Source organism: Haliotis rubra, unplaced genomic scaffold (assembly GCF_003918875.1).
Source record: "Haliotis rubra isolate DU_JTF1 unplaced genomic scaffold, ASM391887v1 Scf14, whole genome shotgun sequence".
NCBI classification, from domain to species: Eukaryota; Metazoa; Mollusca; class Gastropoda; order Lepetellida; family Haliotidae; genus Haliotis; species Haliotis rubra.
The window spans coordinates 434481-456181 of record NW_025765336.1 but is presented as its reverse complement, the minus strand read 5'-3'; the positions used below and the strand labels follow the sequence as shown (position 1 = coordinate 456181).

The 21701-nt window shown below is 38.3% G+C and overlaps 1 protein-coding gene across 1 annotated transcript in view; it reads right to left on the bottom strand.

The window, feature by feature from the left end:
- Nucleotides 1-19830, bottom strand: part of LOC124268683 (tetratricopeptide repeat protein 17-like) — an 85066-nt gene extending 65236 nt beyond the window's left edge. Inside the window, 2 exon segments of the mRNA XM_046703674.1 lie at nt 5695-5839; nt 19712-19830. Of these exon segments, the coding sequence (XP_046559630.1) occupies nt 5695-5839; nt 19712-19825 (259 nt within the window). The 5' untranslated portion in view covers nt 19826-19830.
- Nucleotides 19831-21701: the final 1871 nt, after the last annotated feature.

Genomic DNA, 21701 nt, shown 5'->3' with positions numbered 1-21701 from the left:
GAGTGAGTGAGTGAGTGAGTGAGTGAGTGAGTGAGTGAGTGAGTGAGTGAGTGAGTGAGTGAGTGAGTGAGTGAGTGAGTGAGTGAGTGAGTGAGTGAGTGAGTGAGTGAGTGAGTGAGTGAGTGAGTGAGTGAGTGTTCTCCATCAAAACAAAGATGATTATTACAAAGAAGATAATGATCGATGCATTCCTACTATTAGTCATAAAATTTCTCAACGCTCTCACATAACAAGATCACATGATCATCCAGCATCACACACTGAAAGCTTCAGAATTTCTTAGGACTCAAGAACATTACATCCTATCTCAGGACAACCATGCTCACAAAAACTAGTACCGGTAGTTTCATCACAGTTTCAAATCAACATCTTTTCTATTATGCTTCTGTGTTACTATTGTTGACAAACTGACAATATCTGTCCCCACAAACTAATGTTCAAAGTGAAAATGGCCCAAGTGAAAGTGAGGGCCTGTAACCCATTTCACAAAGCTCTCATAAGCCTAAGATCTTGTAACTTTTCTCATAGCATTCGTACCTCCAAGGTTACAGTATAGGACGTATGTATGCTGTGAGAATAGTTACTTAGATCTTAGGCTTCACGAGCTTTGTGAAATGGGGTACAGGCCCTCACTTTCACTTGGGCCATTTTCACTTTGAACATTAGTTTGTGGGGATAGATATTGTCAGTTTGTCAACACAGAAGCTTTTAGCAATATTCCAGCAATATCACGACGGGGACACCAGCAATGGGCTTCACACATTGTACCCATGTGGGGAATCAACCCGGTCTTCGGCATGACGAGCTTAACACTTTAACCACAAGGCTACCCACACTTCCCACCCCAACCATGAAGAATTGGGTTAGAACTGTTCTTCAGCCACCCATGCCTGTCATATGAGGGGACAAAGGGCACTGGGTGACCAGGCTATAGGACTTGGTTGATGCATGTCATCATATACCAATTTCTCCAACTAGTGCTCATGAGGCAGTTATTACATTCATCCACACCTGATAAAATTATTAGATTCATTATTAGATTATTTAGACCAAGTTTGGTAGGGACCTTTTGAGCTGTTTCATAAACAAACTACTCATCCCAAAAGAACTGAATTAACGTCAACCAGTTTCAGTTAGTGCCAAGAGTCTTCAAACTTGGTATTTAACATTATTTTCAGTAGATCTTAGTGACCTAACTTGGACAATTACTAGATGGATGGTCGGTTGGTTGGTTGATTAACATCACACTCAACAGTATTCCAGCTATATGGCGGCAGTCTGTAAATAATTGTCTGGACCCGACAATGGAGTGAACAACATCATGAGCATCAATCTACGCAATTGGGATACCATGACATGTGTCAGCCAGGTCAGCGAGTCTGATCACTCGATCCTGTTAGTCGCCTCTTACGACAGGCACGAGTTACTGCCGACCAATTCTAACCTGGATCTCAATCATGAGATGACTTTACTAGACAGAATTTGACTAAACTAAGAGTAAAGTAACAGACTGCAGACTGAAAGTGCACGTGGACTGTGTACTTCCTTAGTCCAGGGTGAACTTTTGAACAGCAGTCCAGCAGTTGAAACAGTTTCACTACGCTTCAGTAATACTTGTAAAGTTTCCTTGACTCCGATCGTAACATCACTTCCTGTTTCTGTATCATGTACAGTTAGAACTCCAGACATAGCTTAGCTGGTAGAATTACAGGATATATGGTAGAGTTACAGGTCAGACTGTCTGAGTGAGTGAGTGAGTGAGTGAGTGAGTGAGTGAGTGAGTGAGTGAGTGAGTGAGTGAGTGAGTGAGTGAGTGAGTGAGTGAGTGAGTGAGTGAGTGATTGAGTGAGTGATCGAGTGAGTGAGTGAGTGAGTGAGGATAATATTATAACAGGAATCACCAGTTGTGTTCAATTCTCCATCAAAACAAAGATGATTATTACAAAGAAGATAATGATCGATGCATTCCTACTATTAGTCATAAAATTTCTCAACGCTCTCACATAACAAGATCACATGATCATCGCTCCAGAATTTCTTAGGACTCAAGAACATTACATCCTATCTCAGGACAAGCATGCTCACAAAAACTAGTACCGGTAGTTTCATCATAGTTTCAAATCAACATCTTTTCTATTATGCTTCTGTGTTACTTTGTTGACAAACTGACAATATCTGTCCCCACAAACTAATGTTCAAAGTGAAAATGGCCCAAGTGAAAGTGAGGGCCTGTAACCCATTTCACAAAGCTCTCATAAGCCTAAGATCTTGTAACTTTTCTCATAGCATTCGTACCTCCAAGGTTACAGTATAGGAGGTATGAATGCTACAAGAAAAGTTACGAGATCTTAGGATTACAAGAGCTTTGTGAAACAGGGCCCAGGTATCAGAAAAGCAGTATTTTAAAAGATAGAACGACCCTTGTTCTTTTCAGGGGTAAATATCCTGAGAGCTACTGCTACACCAAAAGACACTATGAAGCTGCACATTGTCCATCTTTAAACATGCGAAGAAAACAGAATAAACAACTTACATGATAAAAAATGTATCAGACACTCAAGTTTTATGGGAGCTTTTAACACTGCACTTGTCTCAATGCTTGGTAATCTGTTCAAAGAAACCATGCCTCACACTTTCCCCTTTATCTGAGGAGCATACACAGGATCCTCATTAAGGTGAGTGAGTGAGTGAGTGAGTATCATTTTACATCGCTTTTAGCAATATTCCAGCAATATCACGACAGGGGATGCAAGAAATGGGCTTCACACATTGTACCCATGTGGGGGTCTTAGGCATGATGAGTGAACGCTTTAACCACTAGGGTGTACCCTACTGCCCATTCTCCTCATTAAGGGTTAGTGGTAGGTTTAGTGGGCTAACTTAGGATGCAAGAAATATGTTCACACATACCTTGGGGTCTTAGGCATGATTCAAAGACATTACTTTCATAAATTAACAACATTATATGATTAATTTCATTGAAGGAGTTGTGACTGTCCAGAACAATTCCCAGTTCAAGCAAGCAAGCCATTTTCAGTTTATCGGTTCCTGACATAAGTGCTATTCAAATAAAACTAGCAAAACAAAATTACATTTTTCACAATTTGAACTGGGAATTGTTTTTTTACAACAACAGCAACAATCTGAGAAAATCCTGGCCAGAGGATTCCAAATATCTGACATACGTCTGCAGTTATTGAAAGTTGAAGGGTAGGGATCGAGATAAATAACTTTTCTCAAGAGTTTCAAATTAGGCACAAAGGTCTACTAGCCCTCGTCACAACCCTCATCTTGCTCATGCTGGAAGTTACATATTGGAGGACCTGTAAATAAAAATATTATAGGTGCCACAAAGAGGAACCCTTAATCCTCTTAATGTTTAACACTGCTTATGCTAAAATTACAGACAAAGGAATCTAGATCAAAATGCTGTGAGCGTAACCTTAAGGACCTGAGAACACCAGTTAACTTTTTTAAAGCTTTTGGAAATCTTCCATTAAGGGCGACACCAGAAATGGGATTCCTATATTGTGGCCATGTGGGGATTTGAACACAGGCCTTCAGTGTTAAGTGAGTCAGTCAGTCAGTCAGTTGACTGGCGTGAGAGGCCAGCATGCTAACCACTACACACATTGTTGGATGAGTGAGTGAGGTTTTACGCAGCTTTTAGCAATATTCCAGCAATATCATGGTGACGGGCACCAGAAATGGGCTTCACACATTGTGCCCATGTGTGGAATCGAACCCGGGTCTTCGGCCAACACCTTAACCACTTGACTACCCCACCGCCCCTTCAGTGTTAAGAGTGAAAGCAAAAAAACAATAATCTACCTCTTCAGCCTCCTTAATTATAAACACTGATCACTTTAAATTACAGATCAAGGGGAAAGGTTAAACTCATTAAAATGATCTAAAATGTTATAGAAGGAACATAAAGGTATTCAGCACGGTTGCTGCACCTCTTTAATTATGAATGAGTTGAACACAAAATTTCACTGAATTCACAGATAGAAAATTGTAGATTAACTTCTTCAGTACAAAAGCAACAGGAAGACCATATTTTGAACACTGCTTAGCTTAACATTACAGATAGAGAGAACAAAGATTTAAATACTATAGCAGGAAGTCCATAGAACTGCTCAGAAGCCTGCTAATGCTGGCTTATTTTCCTTATCTTTAATATTCTGGGAACAATTCATTTTCTTCCACCCACACCACAGACAGAATAATTTATCTAACAATCAATCGGATCTGGTGAAAACCCCATCAGGAATTTCTCAATCACAGTAAAACAAACTCCCTCTCAATTGTTATTAGCGTATCTATGGTGACATCCGTTCAAACATTAACTTGCATAGACTTGCGCAAAAATTCATTGTGCTGAAAGAATGTAGTAAATTATGCAGTGCATTGGAGATAGAATCGGCAGGTAAGGATCAATCAATACAGGCTATTGTTGCCGATTGCTGCAGTCTATAGGCCTGTATGTTTCTCACATGGAGAATCGACATGTGTCATGCTGGCATTCAGGCCTTCTGTCAATAAGCAAGAGATATTTCTTTTTGGTTCATTCTATAATTGTTGTGGGAAGGAATTGTTCTGATGTAAAAAACAATACTGATGTGGAAAAGAAACTATACCAATTTTGGTTTTTATGTAACTGAAATTTGATAGGACTGTAGTTAAATTTGATAATGTCCATTTTACCATCATTTATTCCTGCAAAGTAATCTGTGGCTTGGTAAATATGTGTAAAAAGAAATTGGATTAATAAAAACTACTACAAGAAATTAATTTGCATCCCATGTTCCCTACGATTTTCTAACTTTTTTATAAAAAATATGACCCAAAATAAGACAAAATTTATCAATTTTCAAAGATAAACAGTATAAGATATCCATGAGTATTTTATCTTTATTACTTTTTGATTTTACAAAATTTACATGAAATCAAATTTATAAAACAAAATCCCCATACATAAGTATGCTTTGAGTGATGATGAAGCACTAGTAGTTTGTGTTTGTTTTTTGAGGGGGTGGGGTGTTAATATCCCCCACAGCGTATTTGTAAATAACATGTTGGGTAGTTGTATGAGTAGAAATTTACCTTTCAATTTTCTTCAAACACCTAACAATTTCTTGAATTGATAGACAAGGTACATGACTTTGAAGGATGGATAGATTAGAACTTGGATGGATGGATGGATGGATGGTGGCAAAGACAGGTAAATAGTTGGCTGATTGGTGGCATGGACAGGTATGGTTTGGTTGCTGCTTAACGCCACACTTAGCAATATTCCAGCTATATGGCAGCAGTCTGTAAATAATCAAGTCTGGACCAGGCAATCTAGTGATCAACAGCATGAGCATCGACCTACGCCACTGTCAGCCAGTCAACAAAGTCAGCGAGCCTGATCACCCGATCCCATTAGTCGTCTCTTACAACAAGCATGGGTTGCTGAAGACCAATTCTAACCTGTATCTTGGCTGATGGACGGGTGGATAGATTGGCTGTTGGGTGGATGGACTGATTGTCTGGTGGGTTAACGGATGGGTGGATGGTTGGAGAGGATAGGTTAACAATGAACAGACAAGATGGATGGATGAATAGATGTAGAGGATGGATGGCTGGAAGGATGGCATGAACAGACAGACAGGATGGTGGAAGGAATGGGTGTGGATAGATGTTTCTTACCTGTATCTCTATCTTCATTTTTATCAATCTCATGCTTCCGTATTTGGAGTTCTTTTTTCAAAATATTTATTGTGGTGGCTCTTTCTTCCTGTTTCATAAACTCCACAAGATCATAGGGTCGTCGCAGGTTGAATACACTGTCCGCCTGAAACCATCAAACAGTATTACTTCATTTAATTATTGTTTGATCGGCTGTGAGTCAAATATGAATCACACAACTTTATGGATGACAACTTCTTGTTAATTGCATATTGCATTCATTTATTTATTTGTGCAGCAATTTCATGCAGATCCTGGATTTTGTCTTTGTCAACAACATGTCCACATCATCGTGTGACCTGCTCAGGTGATATGTTCATTACAAGTGCAGTCTGAAGTTCAAATATCAACCAAGTAGTCATTTGACTGACAAAAAATATTGCAAGAGTCCCAGAGGTACAGATAACCTGTGTATCTGCATAAATTACGCAAATATTTATGTGAAAACTCAATTCCTATTAAGTCTATTGCATACAAGTATGCTTGAATTTTTGTAAATACTCAATAAATTTGTACACAAAAATAGATAAAATAACTGAGGTATATTGAGAGGTTCTATTTCAGCACATAAACTTGACAACTTGCAGTCTTTCTCATCACTTCTCATATTACAGATCAAATATAAATAACAAAAACGTAAACCAACATTTAAACTTTATCATATTTTTACAATTAACGGAAAATAGCAAAATACCCATCCTTGTTTGAGTGAGGTGGGTACAATTTATTTGTTTACTCAGAGGAAAATTGGGATACCCAATTCAGATGAGTACAAGCGTAACTCAATGACCCAAAACATTACCTGTAGCTCTGCAAGACTCAAAAGGCAATGTTTTAACAGTAGGGCTGCGCAATATAACTGGTTTACCGGTTCAGACATGAAAACGATGCGTATTGCAATACGCTGATCGAAAACCGGTATTTTCACATGCATTCGAAAACTTCGTAACACTTGGAAAACTTCGGATATTTCCTTGTTTCATTTGTGCCAAATATTATTTCAATTTTTATTTTGTCATGATTAAAACTTTTATTAAAGCTTAATCAAGCATAGTGATCTTGTTGTGTTTTTGCTTTATAAATCAAGCATTAACTCGATTATAAGTATTTTTTGTTATAAAAAAAACATCTTGCAATATACTGTAATACATATCGCAACATATGCTTTTGCATCGCAATATATCGCAATATGAAAATTTCTCTGCAATACCCTCCTCTATTTAACAGGGGATCAGTTTCTGTGAGCTAATTTTCTCCCAATTACAATCCTTAAGATGTCTTGCCTATTGACAGTAACAGATGGTGGGGTAACCTCACGGTGAAAGCATTCGCTTCTCACACAAAAGATTCAGGCTGATTCCCCACATGGTACGATGTGTGAAGCCCATTTCTGACTTATAACTCGTTTACCATTGACTGAACTGAACAGCCAATCAATCCTTTATCCTTCAATATCATGGTTAGTTCATCGCTTGACATCGTCAATGAGCAGTTATATTTTACAACGACAATTTGATTGTCTCAGGAACTAAGTGACACTTTCCTAAACTATTTCACTGTTTCACGAACAAAAGACACTTTAGACTTGAATTACTCTGGTATTTATCAAATCGTGATAAACATAGTGAGTGAGTTTAGTTTTACGCCGCACTCAGCAATATTCCAGCTATATGGCGGCGGTCTGTAAATAATCAAGTCTGGACCAGACAATCCAGTGATCAACAGCATGAGCATTGATCTGCGCAAATGGAAACCGATGACATGTGTCAACCCAGTCAGCGAGCCTGATCACCCGATCCCGTTAGTCACCTCTTATGACAAGCATGGGTTACTGGAGGCACATTCTAACCCGGGCCTTTACGGGTTTATCTATTGAAAGAAATTTGCAGTAGTTATGAGTTTCTCATATAACCTGTAATGTATGAGTTTGCTAGAGGGAGCATGGATCTTTGGGTGTTTGGCTCAGTGCTGGAAGGTCAGGATGCAGGTGATTACATGATGGTATTGAAATATTCTCAAGGAAATCGAAACTGGGTTATAGAACTTAGTAGAGGGACCTTCAGTAGGTGTAAGCGTAGTTCTCCCACCAAGACTAAAGATATGGCCTTCCCATCAACAATAGGGACCCCTAGTCAAAAATACTATCATCATACAGGTTTTTCCAGCCATGGTCCATAAATTTGAAACCAGACCATCAGTTTCATGACATGCTCTAGGTGCAGCATGTGTCACTGGTAGACTATTCAAGTCAGTCTAGTTGTGCAGTGGAATAAATTATATATCAACAGCATGAGCATTGATCTGCGCAATTGGGAACCGATGACATGTGTCAACCAAGTCAGCGAGCCTGACCACCCGATCCCGTTAGTCACTTCTTACGACAAGTATAGTCGCCTTTTGTGGCAAGCATGGGTTGCTGAAGACCTATTCTACTGTATCCGTAAAAAATTGCATTAATTTCCCTATATTCGTGACATATGTCACATTGACCTCACAGTGAATTCATTGCAGCCCTTCCATTCAGTGCAACTGTACATGGTTTGATAGAATGATACCACACAAGCCATCATCCAAAGACCAGGGCCCTGTTCCACAAAGTGATCATAGTGCTAGGATGATCGTAACTCCCATTATACTTTAACATAGACTTACAACAGTCGTAGCGCTACGATCACTTCGTGGAACGGGGCCCTGCAGTAGTCGCATCAGACATTTTAACATCTTTACCATGTTTACTCACCGTTCGAAATACCTGCCTGCCGACCGCTCGGGACAGGTTATTTTCAATAGGGACTGCCTATTCTCAAATCCACCTGCCCGACGGTCGGGTTAAAATTTAGACATGTATATGAAGAAATCCATCACATATCAGGATAACAAATCATTAATAATTCACTTGTAAAAATAAAGTAAATAAAGCCAGACCAATTTATTTCTTGTTTTATGGATCTGCCTGTCGTAATTTTTTTCAAGAATAAGAAAAAAATAAAAATTATTTTTCCAGCTCAAAAAATAAAATCCTCATGTTTTTATTGGCCAAATATGTAAACTTACCCCCAAATTTTTGATTGTTTTTTGCCCCATATACACTTCATAAAATGCCAAAAATAGAATACTTTTAGTATTTAAAAGGAATATTACTTTGACTGGTGATTTTTAATTTTAATTTTGTTCCCTCCTGCCTTTAGGTTTTCTGAGGACAAAAATCCGTAAAACAAGGTTCAGGTTCCGAAACTCCCATCTAACTAAGTGGTTGTTTTTTTTCAGTTTAAATGGATTTATTTGTTACGGTTTTACAGAATTTCTTGTTATGCACGCTGGCATTCAAAATGGCCACACCCATCCATGTAAAACTGTCATACTCATATTGAGAGCGCCATCGACAAATAGCTTGTTTGGGTGCAAAAATAGGTTTTGAAACATTTGAGTTGGTTACAATAATTGCATTTTCCACTACATGAATCACAATAAGTATTATTTATAGAATTTTAGGTGTGTCACCAGGGCGCCGTGACAATATTTCATCTGTGCAATTTCAATATTTACTGTGCCATGGTACTCAAATTAACTCTTTCAACACCAGTCAACCAGAGGCTTTTACTGCCATGACACCGAGTTCCCAGAGACTCTGAGGTCACAGATGGAGCCTATGTTTATCAAGGAAAATATCAGCTAATAAAACATTATTGCTACTACATATCATACACCATTTGAAAGGTCTAATCCTACTGTTTATAAATATGAATTTATTTTTGATCATATTATTCAAATAATCCAACTACAACTTAAATAAGTTGTTTTTTAATGAAAATGCAAGCTTGAACTTGTATAATGTACAGATAAACCACGATAGAAGCAAAAAATGCGGCGATCTTTTCCATATGTAACATGTCATAATATCCCCGTACCTTTTTCTTCTATATTTTCATTTTTACGCAATCGGAAAATTATTTTTAAAAAGATTGCTCAAATAACATGTATGGTCGTCAATTTCCCGATATCAGTGGCTTTCCGCTCCGTTACGTGATACAACAGCAGGAAATAACTGCGGTTTTGAAGCTTTGTTTGGATAACATGTGAGGCGATTGTTTGATGGCGGGTATCGTTCGAAAGCTCTGAACATCAACAATATCACTGTACCCTTGCCAAGAGTAGTTTCACAGTTGTAAGAAGCAATTTTATTGGATAAAGATTGGTTTCTAATGACGCTTTTTCGCTACAGTCTGCAATAAAGATCGTGATTGGTCAAAATCGTACACGTGACCTAAGGCAGCCAATCATATTACAGCAATTGATACCGTCCTCGTAAACAAAAACTTCAGACGAAAGTTTTGGGTAAAATCACGCTAATCTGAACGTGTTACGCAAAAAGTCACTACCTATACGTATATTATGGAACTTAGTGTATGTGTCAGGCTAGGTTATGACATGTGACAAAAATGCTTCATGCATATATTTTAGCATTAAACATCGTGTCCAAGTGTGAAGTTTGAGGTGACGAAAGCCGAGATGTCACTTGAATTACATTACACGATCGCTCAAAAAGATGGACATAGTAAGTTTTAATGTACGTTTGACAACTTTTATGAGTACCGTTGTTGACATTTTTCTTCAGTTTATTCAGTTTGTTTAATTATTTCCTCGAAACATCGTTACTTTGCTCTTTGACAACTTTGCCATGGACCCGTTGCCGAAGCATGTGTGCGAGAATTGTTTTTTTCAATAACATTGCGAAAAATAGTTTATAATTTTAATCCTGTCGATAATATATGGTCAATTGAAATTTAATAAGTTTTTTTTCCGACATTGCGAAAAGTGATAGATTTCATAAAAGAATCATATGTCAGTTAGGTTCCTAAAATTATGTATCATTTTGATACGACTACTGCCTGGCCAGTTGACCGTCCTACGGTGTCTGGGGACTCGTGACGTCTTGGCCGGTTTTCCGCCCTACGGTGTTGAATGGGTTAAGGAGTATTTCAATCCCTGTACACCAACAGTGCTGCCTATATACCTTTAAACTTAAAACCTGTTAAGGTCCGGGTTAGAATGAACCTTCATGTTTGTCATAAGAAGCCACTAACGGAATCGGGTGGTCAGGCTCGCTGATCTGGTTGCCACATGTCATCGGTTCCCACTTGCGTAGATCAATGCTCATGCTGTTTGATCACTGGATTGTCTGGTCCAGACTCGATTATTTACAGACAGTCGCCATATAGTTGGAATATTGCTGAGTGCGGCGTAAAATTAAACTCGCTCACTCGTTAAACTAATATGACTGTATGATATGTGACACTTTTTATTAGCATTATTAATATTGAATGTATATGTGACACCACTGTCGGTAGTGCTGATATCAAAATGTTCATGCCAAGACTGCAGAAACATCTATAAATCTTGATAAAACACTGGAAAAAGTATACTTTGTGCAAATCACTTTCATATACAAAACCTGAAACATGAGCCAGGATCAATAAATCAGCCATATCAAACTTCAAAGCCTTCATCAAACCACCTCTTGTTGGAAGGCAAGACTGCAGTGTCATATAACTGCCGTTGTGATACACTTCAGCTATCACAATATTGAACCAATAAAGAACTGCCAGGTGCAAGCAACATATTGAGTACACTGTGGGAGTTGATTCTTATTAAGTGTGGATGTTAAATAGAGATCTGCCCACTGCAAGCAGCCATTCTTATTTCAAGTAAATGTTGATTCTTATGTAGTGTGGATGTCGAATAAAGAACTGCTAGGTGCTTGCTGCTGAGCCATTCTTATGCGGATGTAGTAATATTATAATAGTAGTGCATATTTATAATGCGCACATATCCAGGTTCGTAAGCATGCTCATGGCGCTAACACATTATTACCCCGGATAACCCAAGCTGCCTGTTAGGCGTTAGAAGGTTATAATCACATGACTCATCCTAACGGGTACCCATTTCCTGCTGGATGAACAGAGGCAATTTTGAACAAACTCACTTGACTAAGGTGAGAGCACATGTATCACATGTGCTTCGTCCTGAAGTCCTAGAAACTCTCAGGATTCAAGCTGCCAAACACGCTCACCTATCCAAGGTCTCTCCGCACCCAACGTTGCTTAATTTCAACTGATTTGTGACCTGAGCTCTATGCAAAGGACCACACACCACCACATGTGGTGAGGATGTAGTGAGGATGTCAAATAAAGAACTGCCAGCTGTATGTAGTGTGAAATACACACTGCCATTTACAAAGTGGTCAAATGTAACATATGTTATATTTGGGATTACACTTTCTTTGTAAAGTACAGATTCTTGTACTTTTGTTGGGTGGAGTCCCATCCAGGATTCGAACCCACAACCTCCGAGTCAGGCACCTAATCGCCAGCACACAAAGTCAGAAGCCTAGACCGCTCTTTTACAAAGAAAGTGTAATCCCAAATATAACATATGTTACATTTGACCACTTTCTAAAATGGCATTGTGTATTTCATAGCTTTTGTCCGTGGAAGCCGTGCCAATTAACACTTATCAGAGGGGTACACAAAGTCTGCAGTCTAGACTATCAGTTGTCGGACTTCCATTTTGTGGAAGCCGTGGTGGCTGAGCGGTCTAGGCGCCTGACTTTGTGTGCTGGCGATTAGGTGCCTGACTCTGAGGGTGTGGGTTCGAATCCCAGATGGGACTCAACCCAACAAAAGTACTAGAATCTGTACTTTACAAAGAAAGTGTAATCCCAAATATAACATATCTTACGTATGTAGTGTGGATGTTGATTCTTATGTGGTATGGATGTTTAAAGGTTTAGCAACATTTGGTACAATGTCCAAAAATATTTTCTAGCAGGAGACAAAATGGAAGAAAAAAATGAACTGATATGAAATACTTTTAACAATTTCTTGTTCATAATTCCCAACTCAATAAAACTCCAACTTTAGGTTCTATCATCTGATATTCCACGGATGCCTGGTACCTTGTATGGAGAATACATATTTCTTCAATACAGCACCCCAAACCAGATATTTCTCTATCTAAAGCAATGAGCCCCATATTTTCTCACAAAAAAATCATCTTTTGTGGCAGACAATTCTCTTTTTATCACAAGTCTGAAACATAATTCTTTTCTATTTCCCAAAGCAATTTAAGGGACAATCTATTTTTAGCAATGGAATCCCACCAACAGCTAATACCGTATGACCACTTCCCCTTACAAAGCTGCGGCATACTCAGAACATTTGAATGGAAATCAGTGGCACAAAGTCATCACAACAGGTTGAACTTTCATAAGCTTTCCTTCTGTTGTAGAAACTCTGGTAACATGTGGGTCGTGCTATTGTACGATTTGCACTTAAGTTTTCAAAAGGTGTGCATGGGTCCTACAACTAAGGACTGACTGAGTTTGGCTTTACACCGCTTTTAGCAATATTCCAGCAACATCACGGCAGGGGACACCAGAAATGGGCTTCACACGTTGTACCCATGTGGGGATTTGAACCCGGGTCTTCGGCGTGACGAACCAACGCTTTAACCACTAGACTACCCCACCGCCCCTACAACTAAGGAACAGCTATCAGTGGGTAATACAGTCCCGCTCACTCAAAGGTCAAAGTACCATCCAAAATGTTAAGCAAGAAGTACAAAATTGGTATTAAAAAAATTCCAATTCAGACATTATTGTAACATAATGAGAGAATAACTAATGTGCTGTGAAGAATTATGATGAATTACATCTGAATTACATCCAAACTCATTGAAATGTGCTTTCAGAGACTTCAGTGAAAGCACAAAGACTCATACTCAGCAAAATTGGTTGTGCTCCTTGATCAACTTCTGGAGTAAGTTTATTACAATTTCTTGTTGTAGGCTTGAAGACGTATATAGTAATGGTGTTTTTCTTATAGAGAGTGCAATTTTGAAAACTAGCAATCATCTGCTATGTTTCCACAGCAGTCAATACGAATACCTAATTCCTATGTAGGACAATCATGACAAGGGCTTTGAATGGTAGTCATGATGTTCTGTTCAAATGCAGAAAGACATGAGTACAGTCAAATGAATTTCATCCAATCCTGTAATATCTCATCAAATGTCTGTAAGTTAATAGAAACCACTAATTACTAGCAAATGATCTTACAAGAAATCAATAAGCAAACATTCACCTCGGGAAAATTCTTCATTTCACAATTTAATTCTGACAGACATAAAATAGAAAATAACATAATTACTATTAATGACAATGACTGTGCCCATGAGACACTGTACATACAAATCAAGTCTACCATCACCTATTTTATGCATTTCCTGGGCTCGGTGGCACTATTGATTTTGAGCCCTGTAAATAATGCATGAAAATATTGCCATGTTTTCATTAATGTTAATTAGACTTTCAGCTGATGTGTTACACTCTTGGGGCAGCACACAAGAAGACACAAATTAATCACCAAAAACATTGTAAATAGTGGTGTTGTGATTAACTGAAATAATCGATGAGTGGTCGCAGTGACCAAATGACCAAGCAATCGATCACATTTTCTCATAATCGAACACAAACGATTTTGTAACTATTCATTTCATGTTTGAAACGCCTGACATACACTGTATTTTATAAGTTGTCAGGGCCTGAAAACATGTTTAATTCTTATAAAACTCATTTTACTTACTGAAAAGTCATGACTGATTATTTTTTTAAGACTCTGGGAAGTTTATGTCCATGATATATTAGTCATCACTTTAAAGGAGCAAGTTACATAAATTTACACTGGATGTGAAATTTGTGCAGTTTCTAAATGATCACAGTCTCCTGCAAGCAAAAGGTAAATGCCCTAAATCTCTAATAATTAACATTTACAACAAAGGGTAATTTGAAAACAAATAAAATATTTGGCTAACTAAGGAAATATTTGACTGTTTTCCTCATTTTGAGGGGGTGATGGGATAGCCCAGTGGTGAAAGTGTTCATTTGTTACACCGCAGATCCGGTTCAATTCCCCATATGGATACAATGTGTGAAGACCATTTCTGGTGTTCCCTGTCGTAATACTGCAGAAATATTCTTAAAAGCGGCGTAAAACCTCACTCACTCTTGTTTTGACTAGTCATGAACATGAATTGAATAACATGGACTTTCAATACAAGAACTATCTTTGTGGTCAGACTGAGTGGTCTGAAATCTGGGTTCATACAGAACAATGGCAGGAAGCTACTACATCTGGGTCTGACAAAACTGAAAAGTGAACATCCTGTTAGAGATATTAACATGATAAAATCCCAGTCAGCCGAGGAAAATTAACGTTTTTTTCAAGAGAAGGAACCTACTTCCTTGACTGAATATTCATTATTTCAATACAACACAGGAAACAGAAAGTTTCCTGCCCGATTAAACAAAGAAAACAACTTGGAAGGACCATTACATATGCAAATGTCAGCATGGACATTAAAAAATGATAAAATGATAGGGCAACCTAAATATTAGGCCATAAAAATGCTGGATGGAAATTGTAGGGAATGAAGGAGAAGAATAAAATCAGCAGTACACATACAGCATCAACTGCTACTGGACAAAAAGAGGAGTGTCTGTGACTATCCTTCTAATAGGATAGGGAGCGTGTCACGTGCTGGGTCAGTAATCCAGCTTGGTTGTCAGGGAGATTTCATCAGTAGCCAATACTTCCATTTTAGGGCCATGTGCACTGTAAAACGTTACACACTTAGGTCTATGTTATTTATTTGTTGTCTAACCCCACACTTAACAGAGTCAGCATTATTCCAGTTATATGATGCAGACTGTAATTAACTGTTTTTGATTATCCAGAGGTCAATATTATGAACATATGGGTTATGACGACACACAATCACACCACACTCAACAATATTCCAGTTACATGGTGGAAGTCTGTAAATAACTGAGTTAATCTGACTGACTGACTGAGTTTGGTTTTACGCCGCTTTTAGCAATATTCCAGCAACATCACGGCGGGGGACACCAGAAATGGGCTTCACACATTGTACCCATGTGGGGATTTGAACCCGGGTCTTCGGCGTGACGAGCCAACGCTTTGACCACTATGCTACCCCACTTAAAGTTGCCATTTACCGCCCACTGAGCTAATCAGATAATCTAGTGCTTTATACTACCTGTGATCCACTTGATTGGGGTAAAATGACATACAATCATGTTGCATTCAGTAACATGTTAGACAAGAGTTGTTATTATTTGCATCTGGACCAGACAATCCAGTGGTTGATTTATTGAGCAATGATCTAGATCTACACCACTGGGGTTCAGTGATATCAACCAAGTCACCAAGTCCTACCACTTACTCTACTAAGTCACCTCTTCCAACCAGCAAAGGTTGCTGAGAACCCATTCTATATACCTAAATCACCACAAGGTACATAAATTTAATACCCATGATCATAATTCATGGTGACTATTCTTACAACACTGTCATGTTCAAGATAGATGCTATGAGGCAATATTACTCGTCCTTGCTTTTTTCTATGGAAAGCAGAAGTTCAACAGTTTGATCCACCAGCTGTGCCATGTAATAACAGGGGCTTGTTACCCTGTCTGCACTAATGGGATAACCCAGGATTAGAGTCAGTGTACTGTGTCTCTGTGGTAACTATGTGTAACCTGCAGCATGGTATCTCAGCGGGTTGGCATCAGAATACCAACATTAATCAAGACTAGAAGGACCAGCCACACACATGCATGCACATCGCCATATATCTGAAATAATCTTGAACACTGTTTTCCCTCAACTAACTTATCACTATTCTTGGACCAGAAGACAAGTCAAACTTACAAGATGCCTGAAATGACTGGTGTCTGCATAATCACCCAATGTAGGCTGTCAACATACTTGAAAACATTAGGAGCAATGTTTTATGAGATATCGCGTTAAAATAAGTTTGAAAAGCGGTCAAAGTGTCGTGGTGACCTTGAAGGTAAGGTCAAGGTCACCCAAATAAACTGGTGTCTGCGTAATCCCCAAATGTAGGCTGTCACCAAATTTGAAGACATTGGGTATAACAGTTGATGAGATATCACATTAACAAGAGTTTGAAAAGCGGTCAAAGTGTCGTGGCGACCTTGAAGGTAAGGTCAAGGTCACCCAATAAACTGTTGTCTGCGTAATCCCCAAATGTAGGCTGTCACCAAATTTGAAGACATTGGGTACAACAGTTGATGAGATATCGCGTTAACAAGAGTTTGAAAAGTGGTCAGTGTCGTGGTGACATTGAAAATAAGGTCAAGGTCACCCAAATCGACTGGTGTCTGCGTAATTCCCCAATGTAGGCTGTCACCAAATTTGAAGACATTGGGTACAACAGTTCATGAGATATCGCGTTAACAAGAATCGGGACGTACGTACGGATGCCGCTGAATACATAGTCCGCCGTTCCACGTTGCGGCGGGGAACAATTAGAATTGGTCTTTAGCAACCTATGCTTGTCATAAGAGCGACAAACGGGATCGGGTGGTCAAGCTCGCTGACTTGGTTGACATCGCATCCCAGTTTGCATTCATCAGTTCTCATGACGTTGATCACTGGATTGTCTGGTCCAGATTTTTGAGAGACCACCACTATATAGCTGGAATATTGCTAAGACACATAATGTGTTGCGTTCAACAACAAACCAAACCAACCACCTTAGCACTATGACAGAAGTGGGGAAGATGTTCATAACCTATATTAGAAATTAGACAGTGTTGTGTCCCTGAGTGCAAATTGTCAGGTATTATGACAAATTGTTACAACAATCTTATAACAAATCACATGACTTGTCATGTCACTACACGAGTTTCACACATTGTACCCATGTGGGGAATTGAACCCTAGTCATCAGTGTGCTTAAAATATATCATTAAAAGCCCCTCAACTTTTATATACATAATACAGGTATACTGACATCCAACGTGTATACAGATGAATCATTTACAAGCCCTACAAATAGGCTATTACTGATAACATATCAGAACAAAAGAAACTTCATGATTCACCAGTACAATGATAATATTCTCAGACGATATGACACATGATACAGGCTTACCTCTATCAATTCATATTGTAATACTAATACAATTCATATTTTAATCCTGTATCAATTCATATTTTAATCAGTATTATTTCACATTTTAATTCTGTATCAATTCATATTTTAACCCTGTATTAATTCATATTTTAATCCTGTATCAATTCATATTTTAACCCTGTATCATATCACACCTTGACCTTTTAATTCATATATAATTAACGTATTTTCGGGTGCACATCTGAAGTATTATACACACAGAATGAGCTATTTTATTTGATAACAGAACATGCTATGTTGACAATCCCAATTATATCTGAACAAAAGTATTGATTGAAATGAGATATATATTTTATGGGACCAGATACTCAGTTTTTAAGCCTTTTCAATAATGTTAATGACCTATCAAATATACAAATTCACACAAAACTGTCTCAAATTCTGTATCACAACACGTCATATTGTGAATAATTTATCACATGTCATCGGGGCATTGTCATGACATGACATCCCAACGAGACACACCCTTAAAAGCTTGAAATTCTAAAACCGCCTGCCCTTTTGGATACTTAGTCTGTCTCACAGTTCCTCAACTGCATTATTTTCCCTTCTGCCCTGCTCTTTCTGCAATGTTAAGTCCTAAAAGAAGCAAAACTAGATTTCCTCTGAATCTCCCACCTCACTGTGGCTACTTTTCAATTTAAAAATAAATGGTTGGATCAGTCAGTGAGTGAGGCTTTACACAGCTTTTAGCAATATTCCAGCAATATCACAGTAGGAGAGGGGGGGGCACAGAAATGGGCTTCACACATTGTACCCATATGGGGAATTGAACCTGGGCCTTCAGTGTGACAAGCCAATGCTTTAACCACTAGGCAACCCCACTGCCCATACGGTTCAGGGACTGTGAGTAAGCAACAGTATGCATTCTCTAAACCAGTTTTATTACTTATTTTTGGCATTACGAAAATCACCAAAGGAACTAGATGGGTGTACTCAGTACTATGAAACATTCTGTACTCTGAATTTGGATTGAGTACACCTGTGCGTACAAAGAGGAACCTAATTTGTAGTATTAGGGGAAAATACATGAAACCTTTTCTGGTAATATAACTGAAGGGGTCATTCCGGCACAGGTAAATATGTACGCCAGGTACGTTTCTGCATACAGAAAAGTACCTGAAACAAACTCAAATCAAAATACATAAATGTACTCAGTACCCTAAATGACTGACGAGTCTCCTATGTTCCTCAACCTAACCCGAAAGCAATTATCTCATAGTTCCCTTTTGCCTGATTACAAGTGATACTATGCTTCCATACAATATTCATCACTGTGTATACTTATGTAACACAATCCAATTTATCTCACACAGCAGTATGACAGTTCGCATCAAGAAAATGGTTGGAATGAAATAGTCCCTGTGTTCGTTTCTGTTTTCTCATTTTGACTAGGGTAGATTCTGGGACACCACCATACAGTAGACTCAATAACTATTGCAAATTTTCTCACTTCAGTATGGGTATTATAGCAATAATCTTTGAAAATATTACAAAATACAGAAAAATTCCCTGACTGGCATTTTAGGCAGCAACAATGAAACTACCTGCGTTACTATGATGCTGCTCACTCCTGACCTGGTCAAAATCATTCAAAGGACTTGTCGACAGCTTAAGTCACCGTACTCAGTTCAAAGTACAACTGAAACGTCTTGAGCTAAATGACATGCTGTTAACTCGTATGTCCATCTTGATTAAATATACTTACTTTCTGTGTAATGATATGTTGCCCATAGATCTCAAGGTATCAGAACTGACAGCCAACTTACGAAAATATTTTGTGTTCCGGACAGACAAGCTGGATCAGCGAGTATTGACAAGCTCAAACGATGTAAACAAATATCTCATCTTGCATTTCTTACACATATCTATGTATAATTAAATAATATTCACATACCTGAGATTGTACTCTACCATCCTCAGTGACAACCCAATGCGTAAAGCCACTCGTCAATAAACTTTGCTCAAGCAAAAGGTTCACAGCAACCAACACAACCATGGACGGCGCCATGTTTGTGATGATGAATATTCATGAGGAATCATCGCGCCGGGCTCAGTCTATTTATGGAACAGGTGCACGTGGCAGACGAACATTGAACAAGCTACCAAGGTAGTTAGCTTGTTGACTGATTAAAAACAAACAACAAATATAATAACTTTCATGGAAATATAATGTCGAGAATTACTATCAATGGAAACCAATAATGTATATATCACTAAATTATGAAGATGATTATCTAACGACAAGGCAAAATAAACATTGACAACAATGAGCTCTGCAGATGGAAACTGATGATATTTCCGAGGATGATTTTATGGCTTTTCTATTGCAACTATTTAAATTTTGTTTGTTTGTGTTGTTGTTTTCTGTGATTTCAAATGTGCAGCTCCTTGGTGGTAGATGTTCAAAACGGACACACATCGATCATGTCTTCTCAGGGTATACTTATCGGTATAGAAACAATTAAACAATATCATGAGCCGGAAATCTAAATGAGGATGGAGAATGCGTTGGTATGGAGTTATCTTAACTGGAGTTCCTGACAAACTGCGCATCGAGTAGCATACGCAAAATTAACCACCGTTATCCAGTTAATTTTGATCTTTTGTGGGAATAATAAATTAGTTAAATATAAAAATATATAATAAAAAGAAAGTATAGTATAACTGTACAAGGTAGTATGATAACACCTTCCGTGATTATTTAATGCATCCTTGCAACTTGCGTAGTTCTTTACATCTGCGCGGTGTGATAGCCTAGTGATATATAATATAATATGGTCTCTGATGTGACAAGCCACTGGTACAATGTGAGAAGCCCATTTCTGGTGTCCTCCGCCGTGATATTGCTGGAATATTGCTAAAAGATGCGTAAAACCATACTCACTCACTTTTACATCATTTAATGATCGAATGCAGGAATTAAGACAAGTATATGGATGGCAACTTAATTTGTTGTATAACACGACGTTTCTGGACTACTGCTTGCCCCTTCTTCGGGTGATTAAGTGAGTGAGTGGATTTAGTTTTACGCCGCGGTCTGTAAATAATCGAGTCTGCGCAATTGGGAACCGATGACATGTGTCAACCAAGTCAGATGATTAAAGTCCGGTGATTAAAGACAGATGTCCTTCAAAGACTCTAAAGACAGATGTTGAAAACAAACTATATATACCAGATTTACAGGAAGCCAGATATTGTATTGTATATACAATCAATCACAGAGGACCGATCAGAAGCAGTTATGAAAACAATGATAATTGGAATAAGGTAAAGCCAGCTGACACAAACAATGAGGATAAGGAGATGTGAAACAAAACGGAGTGATATACAGCTAATTATTGACAACAGAGGCGGGTGTGGTGCGGCTTTTGTGATATTCCATAACGTTTTTCAAAGTGAAGAAGACCATTAAAAGAGAATTAGTGTGCCCATTTTGAAATCTGTTTCTTTTTACATTGAGACATTCGGGGAGGAGATGACGCAGTGAATATGAACTAGATGCCAAAAACCAGTTTGACACAAAATCATTGTTTGTTTTAATGTGTTTATTAAAAATTGACAAGAACATTTTATAGCTTATAAAATAACACGCAATCTCCGGCAGAGTTTCCATGTTCCGTTCATGAAATGTTGCCAGACAGGCTTACATACTCATTCATAATTCAACTTGTTATTCTTTACAAAGTATTTGATATTCACCAGTTGCCATATCTCAAAACTGAGTTGTTTAATCATCCATCCTACCACATAGCAAACTGGATACAAATATTGCACAGTACATACATCCTGCCTCTGCATCTGTTACCATCTGACCTAGAATGTACAAACAGTACATCGCATGGGCGGATCCAGGAATTTTGAAAGGGGGTTGGGGGGTGTTCAGG